Below are 19,722 nucleotides of genomic sequence, written 5' to 3'. Positions count from 1 at the left end.
CTTTACCTTTTCGAAATGGTTTTCTTATTTACGGCTTGTTATCACTAAATCACTTAGTATCTAACTATGCAAGCATCAAATTACGTCATAAAACACCAAATATCTTTGTTTACACTTAAGTATCTCAAAGCACACACACAAGTTAGCAAAATATACCTATGTAAATATGTCCACTGTATGGCACTTTATTTTTTCTGTTTTTTATTCACAATCGATTGAAGAATCACAAGAATCAGCATATTCTTTTTATTGCTTCTACCTTAACATTCTTCACATTTCACTCTCATCAGCAAACCAGCGATATTTATTTTCGCCTTTACACCTTTTCAATTCCCCAATTATCGTCTTTTTTCTTATTTACGCCATCATTTTCTTCAAAATACGCGCACTGATGCTTTTGACTTCAAAGATAAATACATCTACGCGAACAATATTCCGTTTTATGGACCTAAGATTCTACTCATTGTGAAGCTGCACTAGATTTCAATTTAAAGATTATTTTCCGCAATAAGCCAAGAATTTTTTGCACTTGCGACTGATTAGAAGAAAAAAAATCACTAGACTCAAAAGCATTGAACGAGAGAGATGATTTCGTGCCTTCTCTTCCCTCTTTTCACTGTTTTCCTTGGTTATTTATTCATACACCGCACAAAAATAGCCTCTACATTATGGATGAATTATTTTTTTTCTGCATGCACGGAAAATCCAAAGTACTTCTTTTTGGGATATATTTACAGTGACCGTTCAAGCTAAGATCAGTTTACCTTTTTTTCCAAATAGTGCACAACCGCAAATATGCGTAAATGATACTCAAATATAGGTAAACCGAGACGTAAACAAAACTCAAATATGAGAACTCAATTTTGGGTAGTTTGGTGGTTCCGTGTAACCCAAACATGGGATAATATTACCTATAAATGCGGTTGTGCACTTTTCCAAAATATGAGTTTTATTTACCCTTATTTGCGTAAAGTTTACGCAAATTTGAATAAAATTTACCCATATTTTAGAAAAATAGGTAAACTGATCTTAGCGTGTTTGCTCCGTCAACCACCCACACGGAACTACAAATCTGGAGCTCGATTTAAATAGGTCGTATGTGCTTTTGTCGATATAAAATTCGATCAGTTTATTTTAGTTATTGTATCAATATGGAAGATATTTTTGAGACTTTTAATGATGGAAAGGAAAGCTTATTTTGTGAGGATTCTGCTGTATGTATCAACTTTGTTAAATTTCAACGGTTTTCGCTAGAATAAGTAAATCCAACTGATCTAATTTTTAATCGACAAAAGCACATACGACCTATTCAAATCGACCTCCAGAAATGAACCCAAATTTAAGTTGTTTTGACGCAATCCCGGTCTTCCGTGGAATTACTCAAATTTTCGTCAAACAGCGATAGTGGCGAGTGAGTAGTTCTCGTTTGAGAGCGGCAAAAAAAATTAACCCAGTGGTAAGTTACTTTCACCGGCCTCCGTTGACGCAAATTTGGGTTAACTCAAGAAAACCCAAATTTGGCTTCTTCCACGGAAGAGCAGCGGATGCGTTGGTGCTTCTCTCTTTGTTTTCGAAAACATTGCGGTGGGGCGAGGGAGAAAACAACCCACCTTTGAGTTAAAACTTTAAGCAGTTTAGTCAAATTTGAGTTTTTAAAACTTATTGTTTGGGTTATAATATTTTTCCGTGCAGTGCATTTCGAAAACTTGACGTCAGTCTGACTTCAGCCTTACGCAAAGTATCTAAATACCAAGGTAAGAGATTCCCTCTAATATTCATGGATTCGTGAGAAAAGGAAAAAAGCAAAAAATAATTATGAAGTTTGCGCTGATTTGTATGGGCACATCACTATTTAGCAAACTTTCTTAAGAAATTAAGCACTCCCATCTTAGAAGCAATAGGCTCCTAAAGTCCTATCGAGTTTCTTGTTTTAAACCACAATATATGGTTCAAGAGTACATATTTACTCAATTTTTGACGTTTTTATTAACCGTAGTTGAAAATATATAATTTTTATTTTTTTAGCCTTTTGTCTCGTCCCTAGCTTATAACACATACTTTGAGTAGTTTTTTTTTACCGTGTATGTCAGATAGGACCATTTTTGAAATCCCAGTGTCGAGCTCAGTCACACAAGGTAGACCTCAAATGTCAAAGTAGAACTACCGACGAACCGACATGCCAGCTAGTGCCAAGGTTCATGAAATTTTCGTCCAAAATTTTAAAATAAAAACCGTTGAAAAATAGCGCCATCTGTTGATTTTGGTTCGGAACTATTTTGGCCGAAATATTTCGAACACTCTTAAATAATGCCACCCATAGGTGTGCTGGAATGAACAAATTTTTCAAACATTCGATAATGCTGTTTATTTCATAACAATTACTAAAATTTCTCATGATAAACTAAGAAAAGATAGATTCACAAACTGTGTTCAAAACAAAACTTTTGAGGAGCGTAAAAGACTCAATAATCTTACAGAATTTCATACTTTGATTGAATTAAACGTAGAGTGTTTGTTTGTATTCCACGGCGTCGCCGTCGTCGTCGGTCATGCCTTCATCATACCACAGAGAACAGACATCCAGGCTAGAACAAATTTCACACAGAAAGTTGTGTAAGGATTTGAATCTTCACTTGAGTAAGGTTGCAAACCAATACACGATGACAACACTAACGCCGCCAAACACCATATTGCCACAGTCAGTGGTGAGTTGAAACATTTCAAGTGGTGAATTAAATTAGTATGGGAAATTAACCGATTGCAGCGCCACGCGATTGCCACTTGTGTTGTCGATTTCAAAAGGCCGTTAAATTCCTTACACAGTTTCAGAACTGGACTTGGACGTCTGTTCTCTGTGATCATACTGCAGCCACATCAGAACACAATTTCATATCTTAATTTTCCGAAAGCACAATTTATTATTAGGCCTAATTCATATAAGTATTGACTTCTGGGAGATTTTATTTTTTCAAATAAAAGTTGAAATAGTAGTCAGCCCAGTCAGCGTCACTAAAACGGCAGCAGGAGCAGCATCATCGTCGCGACGCTTGCACAATTCGATGGGAATATAGTGTGCAGACGGTAACAGCCACCAATGTTTGAATTTATTTTCACGCTGGGACATTTAACACCGACGAACCGACATGCCAGCTAGTGCCAAGGTTCATGAAATTTTCGTCCAAAATTTTAAAATAAAAACCGTTGAAAAATAGCGCCATCTGTTGATTTTGGTTCGGAACTATTTTGGCCGAAATATTTCGAACACTCTTAAATAATGCCACCCATAGGTGTGCTGGAATGAACAAATTTTTCAAACATTCGATAATGCTGTTTATTTCATAACAATTACTAAAATTTCTCATGATAAACTAAGAAAAGATAGATTCACAAACTGTGTTCAAAACAAAACTTTTGAGGAGCGTAAAAGACTCAATAATCTTACAGAATTTCATACTTTGATTGAATTAAACGTAGAGTGTTTGTTTGTATTCCGCGGCGTCGCCGTCGTCGTCGGTCATGCCTTCATCATACTGCAGCCACATCAGAACACAATTTCATATCTTAATTTTCCGAAAGCACAATTTATTATTAGGCCTAATTCATATAAGTATTGACTTCTGGGAGATTTTATTTTTTCAAATAAAAGTTGAAATAGTAGTCAGCCCAGTCAGCGTCACTAAAACGGCAGCAGGAGCAGCATCATCGTCGCGACGCTTGCACAATTCGATGGGAATATAGTGTGCAGACGGTAACAGCCACCAATGTTTGAATTTATTTTCACGCTGGGACATTTAATATAACATCCTTAATTGCTTCCCAAAATTCTTAAGTATGCCGTAATTGCCGTAATGCTCCATTCTGAGGCAACGCGTAGCTACAGATTGACAATACTGGCCATTACGTGTTTTTGTTTACACAGCGTTTGATCAAGACGCCGCGACGCCGGCTGTATAAATGTCATGACGGGCTAAACGTCACTTTCAATTTGACACTAGCGATCACTGCAATTTGAATTTACCGTGTAATTATTTCGGTCAAGTCTCGGAATCGAGTGGCACGTCGGTTTAGTCGGTGATTTAATATAACATCCTTAATTGCTTCCCAAAATTCTTAAGTATGCCGTAATTGCCGTAATGCTCCATTCTGAGGCAACGCTATAGCGATCACTGCAATTTGAATTTACCGTGTAATTATTTCGGTCAAGTCTCGGAATCGAGTGGCACGTCGGTTTAGTCGGTGGTAGAACTATTTACCATTTTACTTATTTCGAATTTTCTCATTATTCCTTTGTTTTTCAAGTTCGAGTAAAGTACAATCACCGACTAAACCGACGTGCCACTCGATTCCGAGACTTGACCGAAATAATTACACGGTAAATTCAAATTGCAGTGATCGCTAGTGTCAAATTGAAAGTGACGTTTAGCCCGTCATGACATTTATACAGCCGGCGTCGCGGCGTCTTGATCAAACGCTGTGTAAACAAAAACACGTGATGGCCAGTATTGTCAATCTGTAGCTACGCGTTGAGTACGACTGCAGCGATCGACACGATCGATCGTGATCGCGGTGTGCTCACCAGAAAGTAAACTCGATCGGAGTATAAACGAAAAATTAACTGGCAATATAGCGCTAGATCGCTGCGCCATTTTCCGCTCTTTTGTAGCAAAAGAGCACCCAGAAGCAGAAGAAGAAGAAGTAGCTACGCGTTGCCTCAGAATGGAGCATTACGGCAATTACGGCATACTTAAGAATTTTGGGAAGCAATTAAGGATGTTATATTAAATGTCCCAGCGTGAAAATAAATTCAAACATTGGTGGCTGTTACCGTCTGCACACTATATTCCCATCGAATTGTGCAAGCGTCGCGACGATGATGCTGCTCCTGCTGCCGTTTTAGTGACGCTGACTGGGCTGACTACTATTTCAACTTTTATTTGAAAAAATAAAATCTCCCAGAAGTCAATACTTATATGAATTAGGCCTAATAATAAATTGTGCTTTCGGAAAATTAAGATATGAAATTGTGTTCTGATGTGGCTGCAGTATGATGAAGGCATGACCGACGACGACGGCAACGCCGCGGAATACAAACAAACACTCTACGTTTAATTCAATCAAAGTATGAAATTCTGTAAGATTATTGAGTCTTTTACGCTCCTCAAAAGTTTTGTTTTGAACACAGTTTGTGAATCTATCTTTTCTTAGTTTATCATGAGAAATTTTAGTAATTGTTATGAAATAAACAGCATTATCGAATGTTTGAAAAATTTGTTCATTCCAGCACACCTATGGGTGGCATTATTTAAGAGTGTTCGAAATATTTCGGCCAAAATAGTTCCGAACCAAAATCAACAGATGGCGCTATTTTTCAACGGTTTTTATTTTAAAATTTTGGACGAAAATTTCATGAACCTTGGCACTAGCTGGCATGTCGGTTCGTCGGTGGTACAATTTCGATTAGAATACCATGCTTGATCGTATTATTCAATATAAGCGAGATTTCGTCTTTAATTTTAGGACCCTATTATTTAATTGCATCTCACTGGATTAAAAGTGACCTCCATGCAATAAAACAGGAATTATCGCCATTTGAAAATCGGTGACAAAATATTTTTAATTGGTTTTAAACATATTTTTTCAGCATTTAGAAACATCCAAACTAATAAAACTTCACAAACTTTGCTGAAATAATTAATTTTTTAGTTTTAGTTTTTTAAATTTTTAGTGTAAAAACACAAACTTTTCATAAGGCTGACACAAATTTCGATTTTCTCTAATGTCACCACCGACGAACCGACATGCCAGCTAGTGCCAAGGTTCATGAAATTTTCGTCCAAAATTTTAAAATAAAAACCGTTGAAAAATAGCGCCATCTGTTGATTTTGGTTCGGAACTATTTTGGCCGAAATATTTCGAACACTCTTAAATAATGCCACCCATAGGTGTGCTGGAATGAACAAATTTTTCAAACATTCGATAATGCTGTTTATTTCATAACAATTACTAAAATTTCTCATGATAAACTAAGAAAAGATAGATTCACAAACTGTGTTCAAAACAAAACTTTTGAGGAGCGTAAAAGACTCAATAATCTTACAGAATTTCATACTTTGATTGAATTAAACGTAGAGTGTTTGTTTGTATTCCGCGGCGTCGCCGTCGTCGTCGGTCATGCCTTCATCATACTGCAGCCACATCAGAACACAATTTCATATCTTAATTTTCCGAAAGCACAATTTATTATTAGGCCTAATTCATATAAGTATTGACTTCTGGGAGATTTTATTTTTTCAAATAAAAGTTGAAATAGTAGTCAGCCCAGTCAGCGTCACTAAAACGGCAGCAGGAGCAGCATCATCGTCGCGACGCTTGCACAATTCGATGGGAATATAGTGTGCAGACGGTAACAGCCACCAATGTTTGAATTTATTTTCACGCTGGGACATTTAATATAACATCCTTAATTGCTTCCCAAAATTCTTAAGTATGCCGTAATTGCCGTAATGCTCCATTCTGAGGCAACGCGTAGCTACAGATTGACAATACTGGCCATTACGTGTTTTTGTTTACACAGCGTTTGATCAAGACGCCGCGACGCCGGCTTTATAAATGTCATGACGGGCTAAACGTCACTTTCAATTTGACACTAGCGATCACTGCAATTTGAATTTACCGTGTAATTATTTCGGTCAAGTCTCGGAATCGAGTGGCACGTCGGTTTAGTCGGTGATGTCACCTCCCCCGCGGGAATTTTTTGTTGGAATTCGACATTTTGAGGGGGGATACAAATAAATTATTCAAGAGATTTAAAAATTTTAAGGTGTAATCAGAGTCGTCGAGAAAATTTCTTAACAAATCCGATGAGTTTGACGATTTTGTCAAATTGTTCGGGTAAATTTTCATCAAATACATTTATTATTTATCATCCCCCCCCTTGACGAGTCTATGACCAAAGTGACAAAAGAAGAAAATGAGATTTGTTCCGGCCTAACTAACGCAGACGATTTTGACATCTGCAGGAATCTCTTACCTTGGTATTTAGATACTTTGAGCATTACGGTCAGGTCACACTGAAAGACGGCTTGCGGTTGAAACTCGGGTTGAAATTATTTATTGCGCATTGCGCAGTTAAAAGTGCGACGAGGAAGTGCGGAATCTCAAATAAAAGTGCGATTTGGTGTAAGATCGTTTCGGTGTTTTCACCGCACTTATTCATTAACTCATGGTGAATAAGTGCGGTGAAGACACCGGAACGATTTGATGCAATATCGCACTCTTATTTAAGATTCCGCACTCTGTCGCAATCCAGTTAGCAATGCAATAAACTATACTATTCTGAGGGTCAACATAAATGCACAACGCCACTTGATTTGTGCAGACTGAGTTTCGTTTCAATTCAACAGATTAATGTTTTGAATTTTACCATGGACCCGATTTACAATGGATCACTAAAACAATTAAAACGGCCGCTATGAAATGAACAGATAGCGCCACCATAGGCTTGTGTGTTTGACGTAACTCAACTGCTGTCACTGTGTTACCGTCCATATACGGTGGCGCCTTTGTTTTGATGCGGTGAGTCGGCTTCAATGATCCATTAAAAAAAGTTTGGCAACCGGATTCGAACCAAGAATCTTGAGATCACCAGGCTCGCACGCTACCACTCGGCTATCGAACCGGCTGATATGAGAGGAAATAGAATGCACACAAGAAGCGTTTATGGGTTGATGATTATGTTTTGCCATAGTAAATTTGAAAACATGTTTGTGCTTGTCATAACCGCAAGCCGTCTTTCAGTGCAGTCTTACACGTCATACACTGAGAAAAAAATTATAGTAAAATTAACTATTCATCCATTCTTAATGGATCATTCAAGCCGACTTTTCCGCTATTCACCGCATCAAAACAAAAGCGCCACCGTATATGGACGGTAACACGGTGACAGCAGTCGAGTTACGTCAAACACACAAGCCTACGGTGGCGCTATCTGTTCATTTCATAGTGGCCGTTTTAGTTATTTTAGTGATACATTTTACCATGCCTAAGGGCAACTTCACTGGTGGTCCAAATCCTTGTTTTGTTCCAAATTTTTGGACCAAACTGAAAATTTCGGCGTGCACCGGTGTTGTAAATGTTCTTCCAAAAGTTGTTTATGTTGAAAAGAAAAACACAGGCGAGGCTTTTTTTTCTCCAAACCCAGGCACTGACTGATATCGCTACCAGCGCAGTGTCTCTCCTTTATTCAATCTAGGTATAACTTATTTACAATTCATTTCCATCATACTTTACCTACCAGCAGAGATGTCCATATCCTCAGTGTAGGAAAGAGAAATAGAAAATACACCACTCACGCTGTGCATCTGAACAGGAGCCCTTCTCTTATATGTGGATCCACCACTGCGATTCGGATGCGTGCAAGCTTGGTGGGTAGAAATAAATCTCTTAGCTCCCTGAGCACTAGGCCACACAACAGTGCGGCGAGAGCGATTTCAAATTCTCTTCGGTGAAAGTGTAAAAAATCACCCGGGTGCACGCTCCAGTGAGGTTTTTGCGCCAGAGTGCGCGCTGCGGTGAAACGCCGGAGAGTTCTCGCCCCGGCGACACCATGGTGATAATTCGGTGACTGCTGGGTGAAAACACGGGAGAGCGCCGGAGAGCGATGCGCGCGAAAGAGTGAGCCACACTCGATCCAAGGCGGACGAGCAAGAGCACGCACTAGCGCTTGGTCTACCTACCACCCAAAACAAGAGAAATTGGCTTCTTGGTGTGGTGAAAAATGTTCCTATCCCCAGTGTGGTCGATAAACTGACGCCGCAGTGAATCGCTACGGTGAAATGCCATCTCTGCCTACCAGTTGATACCTAGCTCCTCACTGAGCTGTGTGATGCACTTCCAAGAATGTACCTACCATTCAACACTCCTCCTCATCACACACTCAGATCCGACGCGTCCCGAGCATATCTGGTCACCGTACTCCTTCTGGATCCAAAGCCCGCTGAGCTCCTAATAGCACCTTTGCTCTACACTACCGAGCTACCTTTGCTTCCAAGCTCCTCCTGGCTCCAAGCTTCATCCGAGTACCTTCCCGCCATCCAGCTCCAGCGTCCCGATCAGCCAGCACCCTCTGCCTCGACCTCTTGGTTCCAGCGCAGTTCCCTCAAGATACTAGATCCTCACCGCCTCTCGATATCTCAACGACTATTAGCACCAGGCCTCATCGCATCTTGATACCTCATCGGATATTGGATGGTACCGCATCTTGGTCTCCTCGCTTCCCGAACCACCGCCAGGGCGTCCCTGGGCCCATAACCTGTTGGAAATAAAAACACAGGCGAGGCTTTGTTCTCCAAACCCAGGCACTGACTGATATCGCTACCAGCGCAGTGTCTCTCCTTCACGGAGACAAATTTCGTTCGTTTGAAACAAAAATATTCATGTTTATTCGGTAAACTGATAAAATATTTAAAACTAAAATATTAATTTTTAAAACAAACTCAATTACATATTGATTTCTACAATTCCCATTGAAGAGCCCCCCGTTCCGCCGTCGAGAACATAAACAAAACTCTCAAGTTCCCGCTGCATCACCCAACAAGATTTCCTCTTGCAAAAAAGGCAAGTTTCACCAAAAGTTTCCACGAAATCCCATTGATTTCGGGAGCGTATGTTATCTACATGATGTTGGCATTGAAAGTGCCACGCGGGAAGTGGATTTTCCTACAGAAGGAAATAATTCTGTAAATTTGATTGGAAAACAAATATTTCCGTAGGGCCGACCTGCCACAAAAAAACAAAAATTTTTACATTTGTTTCTAACATAACCAGTCAGAAGATACATGTTTGTTTCAAAAATGGATTGAATTTGCTTCAAATGTGACGTTCGATTTGCTCCAAACAGTTTTATTTTTGTTGCCAGAACAAATTGACAATTTATTTGAGTTTACCTGAAATATTTTTGATTTTACCATGCTTTTTTCTGCGTGTTTATTCAATCTAGGTATAACTTATTTACAATTCATTTCCATCATACTTTACTTCATCCAGAAGTTCCTCCGGGAATTCGTTCAGAAGTTCCTCCGGGAATTCGTCCAGAAGTTCCTCCCGGAATTATTCCAGAAGTTCCTCCGAGAATTCGTTCAGGATTTCCTCCGGGATTTTGTTCAGGAGTTGCTCCAGGAATTGTTCCAGGAGTTTCTCCGGAAATTCCTCCAGGAGTTTCTTCGGAAATTCTTCCAGGTGTTCCTCCAGAAATTTCTTCAGAGATTCTTCAGGAATTCCTTCAGGGATTCTTCCGGAATTCCTTTAGGGATTCTTCAGGAATTCCTTCAGGGATTTTTAGGAATTTCTTCAGGGATTTTTCAGGAATTCCAGTAGATCCTCCCTGAAGGACTCCCAGGAGTTCCTCCCTGAAGGACTTCCTGGTGGAATCCCTGAAGGACTTCCTGGTGGAATCCCTGAAGGACTTCCTGGTGGAATCCCTGAAGGACTTCCTGGTGGAATCCCTGAAGGACTTCCTGGTGGAATCCCTGAAGGACTTCCTGGTGGAATCCCTGAAGGACTTCCTGGTGGAATCCCTGAAGGACTTCCTGGTGGAATCCCTGAAGGACTTCCTGGTGGAATCCCTGAAGGACTTCCTGGTGGAATCCCTGAAGGACTTCCTGGTGGAATCCCTGAAGGACTTCCTGGTGGAATCCCTGAAGGACTTCCTGGTGGAATCCCTGAAGGACTTCCTGGTGGAATCCCTGAAGGACTTCCTGGTGGAATCCCTGAAGGACTTCCTGGTGGAATCCCTGAAGGACTTCCTGGTGGAATCCCTGAAGGACTTCCTGGTGGAATCCCTGAAGGACTTCCTGGTGGAATCCCTGAAGGACTTCCTGGTGGAATCCCTGAAGGACTTCCTGGTGGAATCCCTGAAGGACTTCCTGGTGGAATCCCTGAAGGACTTCCTGGTGGAATCCCTGAAGGACTTCCTGGTGGAATCCCTGAAGGACTTCCTGGTGGAATCCCTGAAGGACTTCCTGGTGGAATCCCTGAAGGACTTCCTGGTGGAATCCCTGAAGGACTTCCTGGTGGAATCCCTGAAGGACTTCCTGGTGGAATCCCTGAAGGACTTCCTGGTGGAATCCCTGAAGGACTTCCTGGTGGAATCCCTGAAGGACTTCCTGGTGGAATCCCTGAAGGACTTCCTGGTGGAATCCCTGAAGGACTTCCTGGTGGAATCCCTGAAGGACTTCCTGGTGGAATCCCTGAAGGACTTCCTGGTGGAATCCCTGAAGGACTTCCTGGTGGAATCCCTGAAGGACTTCCTGGTGGAATCCCTGAAGGACTTCCTGGTGGAATCCCTGAAGGACTTCCTGGTGGAATCCCTGAAGGACTTCCTGGTGGAATCCCTGAAGGACTTCCTGGTGGAATCCCTGAAGGACTTCCTGGTGGAATCCCTGAAGGACTTCCTGGTGGAATCCCTGAAGGACTTCCTGGTGGAATCCCTGAAGGACTTCCTGGTGGAATCCCTGAAGGACTTCCTGGTGGAATCCCTGAAGGACTTCCTGGTGGAATCCCTGAAGGACTTCCTGGTGGAATCCCTGAAGGACTTCCTGGTGGAATCCCTGAAGGACTTCCTGGTGGAATCCCTGAAGGACTTCCTGGTGGAATCCCTGAAGGACTTCCTGTTGGAATCCCTGAAGGACTTCCTGGTGGAATCCCTGAAGGACTTCCTGGTGGAATCCCTGAAGGACTTCCTGGTGGAATCCCTGAAGGACTTCCTGGTGGAATCCCTGAAGGACTTCCTGGTGGAATCCCTGAAGGACTTCCTGGTGGAATCCCTGAAGGACTTCCTGGTGGAATCCCTGAAGGACTTCCTGGTGGAATCCCTGAAGGACTTCCTGGTGGAATCCCTGAAGGACTTCCTGGTGGAATCCCTGAAGGACTTCCTGGTTGAATCCCTGAAGAAATTCCTGGAGAATCCCCAAAAGGAATTCCTAGAGGAATCCCTGAAGGAATTCCTGGAGAAATCCCCGAAGGAATTCCTGGAGGAATCCCCGAAGGAATTCCTGGAGGAATCCCCGAAGGAATTCCTGGAGGAATCCCCGAAGGAAATCCTGGAGGAATCCCCGAAGGAATTTCTGGAGGAATCCCCGAAAGAATTCCTGGATGAATCCCCGAAGGAATTCCTGGAGGAATCCTGTTGTATTTGCTTTTAGAGTGTGGATTCTGCTAACTTGCCCACCCTGTGGGAATGACGTGTAGAGATAGAAAGAGTAAGATGGCCGACGAATAAACGTGTTTGGAATTTGTATTCGGTGATTAAATTCGAGTTTATTAATTAACGAGTATCGGGAAAAACCAATCCAACATTGGCGACGAGCGCGGAAAAACCCACCGGACGTTTATAGTACTCCATTCAGTTGGAAAATTCGGTCGTTATCGGTTAATTCGGCAAAACAGTATTCGATTACGAGCAGTCGGTATATTCGCGAAGTGCGGAGCACCAGACTGTGAAAATGGAGAACCCTTTCAGCAACCACAACATGCAGCCATTCGACCTTGGTGACACCGCCACTGTGTGCGCTAGGTGGAAAAAGTGGAAACGGGCATTCGATATTTTCCTCGATGTCAACAACATCGTTCGCCCAGAGAAGCAGAAATCCTATCTTCTGCACTTCGCAGGATCGCAAGTGCAAGACATCTACTTCAACTTGCGGGGCGAAAATGCACCGGCGGTTCCTGCAGGGTCCGATGACTTCAAAGAAACGGTCAAGCTGTTGGATCAATATTTTCTGCCCATGAAATGCCTCCCACTCGAGCGGCATGTTTTCCGCAACCTGGAGCAAGCTGCTGACGAAAGCATCGAGAAATTTGTGTTGAGACTCCATGAGCAGGGGAACTTGTGCGAATACGGGAACCATTTGGACGACGAAATCAAAGAGCAGATATTTGAGAAGTGCAGTTCCGATGATTTGCGAGCGAAAATTTACACTTTGCCAACGATGAAGACTGTCCTGCAAAACATCGGAAATGCGAACGATGCGGTTTAACCGGTCACTTCAAGAGGCGATGCAAAACCAAAACTTCGGGACAGAAGGATCGGACGGAAAAGCGACTCCGACATGTGCCCGGATAAAAACTAACCATAGGGTCTATGGTGAAAACCATTTCTGCATCATACAGTGTACCAGCTACAATAAAGTGTATTGTGATGAAATGGTTCGCTATACTATACATTTACATTGAATTTTTATGTAACAATATATTATACTGTTTTTCTTACGTTTGAACCATTCACTTTTCCGAAACATTATTTTACCGTGAATTTTTTATTTTTCTGGTGTTCGATTTGAATAGGTCGTATGTTTGCTGTGATTCATATGCAGATTCGACCTATTCAAATCGAACACCAGAATTTATTCAGTTTAACATTTTTTCCGTGCTTTGTTTTGTTGATGTTTGTGACTTTTTTAATGCAAAGGAAAGCTTTCATAGGAAAGAGAAAAAAGTGAATAAGTTGAAACATCAATTGAAAATCAATAACATGTTTAAATCAGTGGTAAACCAAATGTCCTATCCTAAGAACTGCAGGTCCAAGCAGGGGTCCAAGAGATATGGCGGGCTAGGTGTGTAGAGTGCGATGAGAGAAATAAGAATGTAGGCCAACCCGGAATGATGCAGGTCAGATTACCGTAAATCAGTGGATGAGTTCATCATCAACACTATTATTTCTGTATTTGCATTTAGGGGAATTTCCTCCTCTTCTCTCATGTGAACTTGCCTTCGACCACAATCGAATCAAATGCGATTGACAAACTTTATCTTTGACGTAGAGCCATCTTTAACACATGAACTGGACTGAACACTGAAATGACTTTTAATATAGGTTCGTCTGCGGGTTCGCTTTTTAACCTAACTTATACTTGAATCGAACTTGACAGTTTTCTCATGAGTTGTTATGTATTTCCGTGTATTTCGAACTTTAGTCAAACTGGAGCCTCAATATTGCAATAACGGTTAAGCACGCTGTAATGATACTTATGTACCTCGTCACCCACTTCATGCAACTACATTAGTGGTCTAATAATACTTAGCGCGCTCGGCATAGTTCCATCATGCCGCTCAAAGTGTTGCCACAAATAATGCTTAGTTTGCGAAACCCAGTTATCTGGCTGGTGGGGCATGGGAGCCTAAGCTTCAACTGTTAATGCAATCAGAGACTACTCTGACCTCGACTCAGACTTGGACGTGGGCGATCCAATATATGAAGGGTTATCCAAAACGCTCTGGAGAATTTCCAAAGCGTATCTCATAATGCTAGTAAGCCTGAGATGCCATTAATAGAAGGAAAATGACAAGATAATATAACATTATTTGGTTTATGTAATGTAAACCAACACAACATAACAAAAGAGAACCATTCCAAAACCATTTAATTAAATGTATAACCGGTACTGAAACTACAGTTAAAAACAATATATTTACGGTACATTTTATTGTTTGAAACCATATGTGTACCATACAATGTACGGTTTATTAAAACCCACGTATCAGTATTTATAACAATTCATTTACAATATAATGTATGGTTTTGCAAAAAAATATATATGGAGAAAAATATTTTTTTATATTGTTACGATACTTAACCACCCGTATAGTATATTGTAAAAATCTTATTTACAATTTACTGTATGGTACTGTACATTACATTTTATTGTTTTTGTATTTTTATTTTTACAGTAGTGTCTATTGTAAAAATATGGTTTTAAATAGTACTGTTACAATACAACGTTCGGTTTTTCTACTGTATTTTTTATTCGGGTGAAGCTTGATGAACATGAAGAAGTATCCTGTGACTCGGACGACTCTGGGTCAGATAGCGACGATACGACGGAAGGAAACATCCATTACCTGTTTGCAACCGAGCCAGACGGCGGTGAGAAAGTTTTGTGTGCTGTTGGAGGTATTAAGATCGAGTGGCTGGTTGACTCCGGAGCGGGAGTGAATGTCATCGACCGTGGAACGTGGGAACATTTGAAGAAAAATCGCGTAAAGGTCAACGGACAAACAACGAAGACGGACAAGGTTCTCAAGGCTTACGGAAATCATCGAATCAAGGTGGCAGGGATGTTTTCTGCTGTCGTAGAGACAAGTAAATCCTCGGTTGAAGCGGAAATCTACGTGGTCGAAAATCAAGGACCATGTCTGCTTGGTCGAAAAACTGCGAAGGATTTGGGGATTCTGACGATTGATACGGCGGTCTGGGCTGTTAGCGGCGAGAGTAACGGAATCGGCAAAATCGTAGGCGTGGAAGCAAGGGTCCAAATCGATCGGTCTGTTAAACCAGTACAGCAGACTCAGTGCAATATTCCCATTCCCTTACGGGAGAAGACTGAGGAGGAAATTCAACGACTACTTCAGCAAGATGTGATAGAACCGGCGCCACGCGATTCTCCATGGATCTCGAGACTCGTAGTCAGACCAAAGGCTGGGAATCCATCCGAAGTGAGACTCTGCGTCGACATGCGTGATGCCAACCGTGCGATTATTCCACAACATCATCCTCTCCCCACGTTCGACAGTATCATGCCACGTCTCAACAGATGCAAGTGGTTCTCCAAGATCGATCTGAACAAAGCTTTTCACCAGATCGTTCTAGCAGAAGATTCCCGCGAGATCACAATGTTTGGAACGCCTAAGGGATACTACCGTTATAAGAGGCTAATGTTTGGCCTGAATTGCGCTTCTGAAATCTTTCAGAGCGTAATGGAGCGCATACTTTCAGGACTGCCGGGCGTAGTATCTTTTATTGACGACATCCTCATCTATGCTGAAACGAAAGCAGAACACGATGCCATTCTTCGATCCGTGCTGGAAAGGCTTCAGTCATTTGGCATTACGATCAACAGAAGAAAGTGTGAGTTTGGAAAGAGAAGTGTAACGTTCATGGGGCATCGGCTTTCCGAACGAGGCATCAGTCCAGCGATCGATAAGGTGGAAGCTATCAATAGATGTCGTGAGCCACATTCTGTCGAGGAACTACGAAGCTTCCTCGGGTTGGTCAATTATTTGGGAAAATTCATCCCAAATTTGGCAACCCTAACTACTCCTCTCCGTAGTTTGCTGAGAAAGGGCGTTCGCTTCCAGTGGACCATCGGTCACCAGAAAGCGTTTACGAAGATCAAGGAAGTACTATCCAGTTCGAAGAATTTGGGTTTCTATTCTCCATCGGACAAAACCATTCTCATCGCTGATGCGAGCCGTACCGGCTTGGGTGCTGTGTTACTCCAGGAACGAGACAACAAGAAACGAGTAATCTGCTATATCAGCAAAGGACTATCAGAAGCGGAAAAAGCGTACGCGCAAAACGAGAAGGAAGCCCTTGCCCTTGTTTGGGCCACCAAGAGGTTGGAAATCTACTTGCGTGGAATGGAATTCTATCTATTGACCGATCATCAACCGCTCAAAACGATATTCGGTTCCAATCATCGATCGTGCCCAAGAATCGAGCGCTGGGCGCTACGTTTACAGTCCTTCCGATTCAAGATAGTTCACGTTCCGGGAAAAACCAATATCGCGGACCCTCTATCTCGTCTACCGCAATTCAGGGAATGCACTACATACGATCAGTCTGGAGAATCGATGTTGATGTCTATTGTAGAACTTGCGAAGCCAGCAGCAGTAACTATCACGGATGTTGTGAAAGCGACTTTGGACGACGAAGAACTCGTGGACGTGAAGCAAGCATTGAGAACCGGTGTGTGGCCGGAGCGTATAAAGCGATATTTGTCTTTCAAGGATGAACTGACCGTGGTGAATGGTATCCTACTGCGCGGTGAAAAGTTAGTGATTCCGTCAAGTCTCCGCAAAAATGTCCTCGCTCTTTCGCATTTGGGTCATCCCGGAATGGAAAGGACAAAACAGCGTCTCCGATCCAAAGTTTGGTGGCCGAACATGAACAACGATATAGAAAATCTGATCCGCTCCTGCTTGGATTGTCAGACAGTTGGTCAACCAGGACCGCAAGAGCCAATGCAAATTCGGGATCTACCTCAAGCGCCCTGGAGTCACCTTAGTATGGATATACTGGGTCCACTACCATCAGGTGAGTCGCTACTGGTTTTGATCGATCTGTACAGTCGCTTCAGAGTCATTGAAATACTGCGGCAAACAACTACTGCAAGTATTTTGAGCAAAATTAGGCCGGTTTTTATGCGACTTGGCATTCCTCAAACCCTGACAACAGATAACGCGAGTAACTTCTCGAGCCGTGAGATGGTAGATTTCTGTAAGCGGTACGATATTCAATTGGCTTTTTAAGCGATGTTGAGATAATTCCATATTCTGAATCTGCATGCCAAACTGAGCCGAAATCCAAATTTTCATTCATTTTGGAGCACGGGAACCTATTTTAAAATCAATTTGAAGTTTGTATGGGAGCGATTTGTCAGATCACCCCTCGTCGGATTTTGTACTGGGCGGAGCTGTCAAGCAGTTGCCCAGCTGTCAAAAGGTGATTTGAATAAATCTTTTTGAAATTGATTTTAGGTATCAAAACAAAGTTCTAAAAATCTGAAAAAAATCATAGAGGCTTAGAAAAAGGTGCTCTTTCGTTTAAAAGTATAAAATCATTGTATTTTTCTTAATTTAAAAACCCAATTAAAGCATACAACTCCCTATTGGCCTCAGGCCAATGGCAATGTTGAGAGGCAGAACCGAAGTATTATGAAAATCTTGAGGATCTCTGCACTCAATGGCTCTGACTGGAAGGCCGATCTAGAGGAACACAATTACGTATACTCCGTGACGCCTCATCCAGCTACTGGTCGTTCACCAGCAGAAGTAGCATTTGGACGGCCATTCAAGGATTGGATTCCCCAGTTCTTCAGAATTGATTTCGATGATGACGAGGATATCCGAGTCAAAGATCGTGCGTACAAGACGGCTTCCAAAACATACCATGATCGGGTAAAACAAGTACGAGAGTCAACCATCAACGAAGGCGATCGTGTCCTGATGAAGAATCATACAATGCAGAACAAGCTTTCAGCTCCATTTTTACCTGAACCCTGTACAGTGGTGAAAAAAGAGGGAAGCAGTGTCACCGTTGAAACACCCGCTGGCGTCCAATTTCGTAGAAATTCAGCACACCTCAAGAAACTACCGAGAACGTCTGACTCAACGGTGGAAGTAACCGACACAGATGACGAAGGATCCACAACTTGGACTACTCCCGATCAACCATCACCAACCAGAGGAGGAACCGATCCAATCTGGAAGGAAAATACAAGACCGAAACGAGCAGTACGACGTCCATTACGATATGAAGACTACGAGCTGAACAGTGACTCGGGACAGTAGTGAATCAACCGGAAGAAGAGAAAAGTGTTGTATTTGCTTTTAGAGTGTAGATTCTGCTAACTTGCCCACCCTGTGGGAATGACGTGTAGAGATAGAAAGAGTAAGATGGCCGACGAATAAACGTGTTTGGAATTTGTATTCGGTGATTAAATTCGAGTTTATTAATTAACGAGTATCGGGAAAAACCAATCCAACAAATCCCTGAAGGAATTCCTGGAGGAATCCCCGAAGGAATTCCTGGAGGAATCCCCGAAGGAATTCCTGGAGGAATCCCCGAAGGAATTCCTGGAGGAATCCCCGAAGGAATTCCTGGAGGAATCCCCGAAGGAATTGCTGGAGGAATCCCCGAAGGCATTCTTGGAGCAATCCCCGAGGGAATTCCTGGAGGAATCCCCGGAGGAACTCCAAGAAGTATTCCCTGAAGGAGTTCCTATTCCTGGAGAATCCCAGAAGGAATTCCTGGAGAATCCCTGAAGGAATTCCTGGAGAATCCCCGAAGGCATTCCTGGAGAATCCCCAAAGGAATTCCTGGAGAATCCCCAAAGGAATTCCTGGAGAATCCCCGAAGGAATTCCTGGAGAATCCCCGAAGGAATTCCTGGAGAATCCCTGAAGGAATTCCTGAAGAATCCCCGAAGGAATTCCTGGAGAATCCCTGAAGGAATTCCTGGAGAATCCCTGAAGGAATTCCTGGAGAATTCCTGAAGGCATTCCTGGAGAATCCCTGAAGGAATTCCTGGAGAATCCCTGAAGGAATTCCTGGAGAATCCCTGAAGGAAGACCTGGAGAATCCCTGAAGGAATTCCTGGAGAATCCCTGAAGGAATTCCTGGAGAATCCCTGAAGGAATTCCTGGAGAATCCCTGAAGGAATTCCTGGAGAATCCCTGAAGGAATTCCTGGAGAATCTCTGAAGGAATTCCTGGAGAATCCCTGAAGGAATTCCTGGAGAATCCCTGAAGGAATTCCTGGAGAATCCCTGAAGGAATTCCTGGAGAATCCCTGAAGGAATTCCTGGAGAATCCCTGAAGGAATTCCTGGAGAATCCCTGAAGGAATTCTTGGAGAATCCCTGAAGGAATTCCTGGAGAATCCCTGAAGGAATTCCTGGAGAATCCCTGAAGGAATTCCTGGAGAATCCCTGAAGGAATTCCTGGAGAATCCCTGAAGTAATTCCTGGAGAATCCCTGAAGGAATTCCTGGAGAATCCCTGAAGGAATTCCTGGAGAATCCCTGAAGTAATTCCTGGAGAATCCCTGAAGGAATTCCTGGAGAATCCCTGAAGGAATTCCTGGAGAATCCCTGAAGGAATTTCTGGAGAATCCCTGAAGGAATTTCTGGAGAATCTCTGAAGGAATTCCTGAAGAATCCCTGAAGGAAT

General features: G+C 42.4%; 2 protein-coding genes across 9 annotated transcripts in view; one reads left to right on the top strand and one right to left on the bottom strand.

Moving 5' to 3' along the window:
* Window positions 1–1,068, bottom strand: part of LOC109622136 (sex determination protein fruitless) — a 640,213-nt gene extending 639,145 nt beyond the window's left edge. For 4 of the 8 annotated variants that reach the window (XM_062854947.1, XM_062854949.1, XM_062854946.1 and 1 more), the window contains exon 1: window positions 7–636. The gene's annotated coding sequence lies outside the window, so the exon portion shown is untranslated. Of the gene's footprint in view, window positions 1–6 lie in introns of all 8 variants that reach the window. The other 4 variants (XM_062854944.1, XM_062854943.1, XM_062854945.1 and 1 more) reach the window with 2 other exon arrangements.
* The window catches only part of LOC134288989 (uncharacterized protein K02A2.6-like), a 309,084-nt gene extending 291,752 nt beyond the window's left edge, over window positions 1–17,332 (top strand). Inside the window, exon 2 of the mRNA XM_062854966.1 lies at window positions 13,398–17,332. Coding sequence (XP_062710950.1) covers window positions 15,112–17,304 — 2,193 coding nt within the window. The 5' untranslated portion in view covers window positions 13,398–15,111 and the 3' untranslated portion in view covers window positions 17,305–17,332. The remainder of the gene's footprint in view (window positions 1–13,397) is intronic.
* The last annotated feature ends 2,390 nt before the right edge of the window (window positions 17,333–19,722 follow it).

The sequence above is a fragment of the Aedes albopictus genome, chromosome 2 (genome assembly GCF_035046485.1).
Source record: "Aedes albopictus strain Foshan chromosome 2, AalbF5, whole genome shotgun sequence".
Taxonomy (NCBI): Eukaryota; Metazoa; Arthropoda; class Insecta; order Diptera; family Culicidae; genus Aedes; species Aedes albopictus.
Note: the sequence above shows the minus strand (reverse complement) of the source record. Positions and strands in the feature narration are given on the sequence as shown.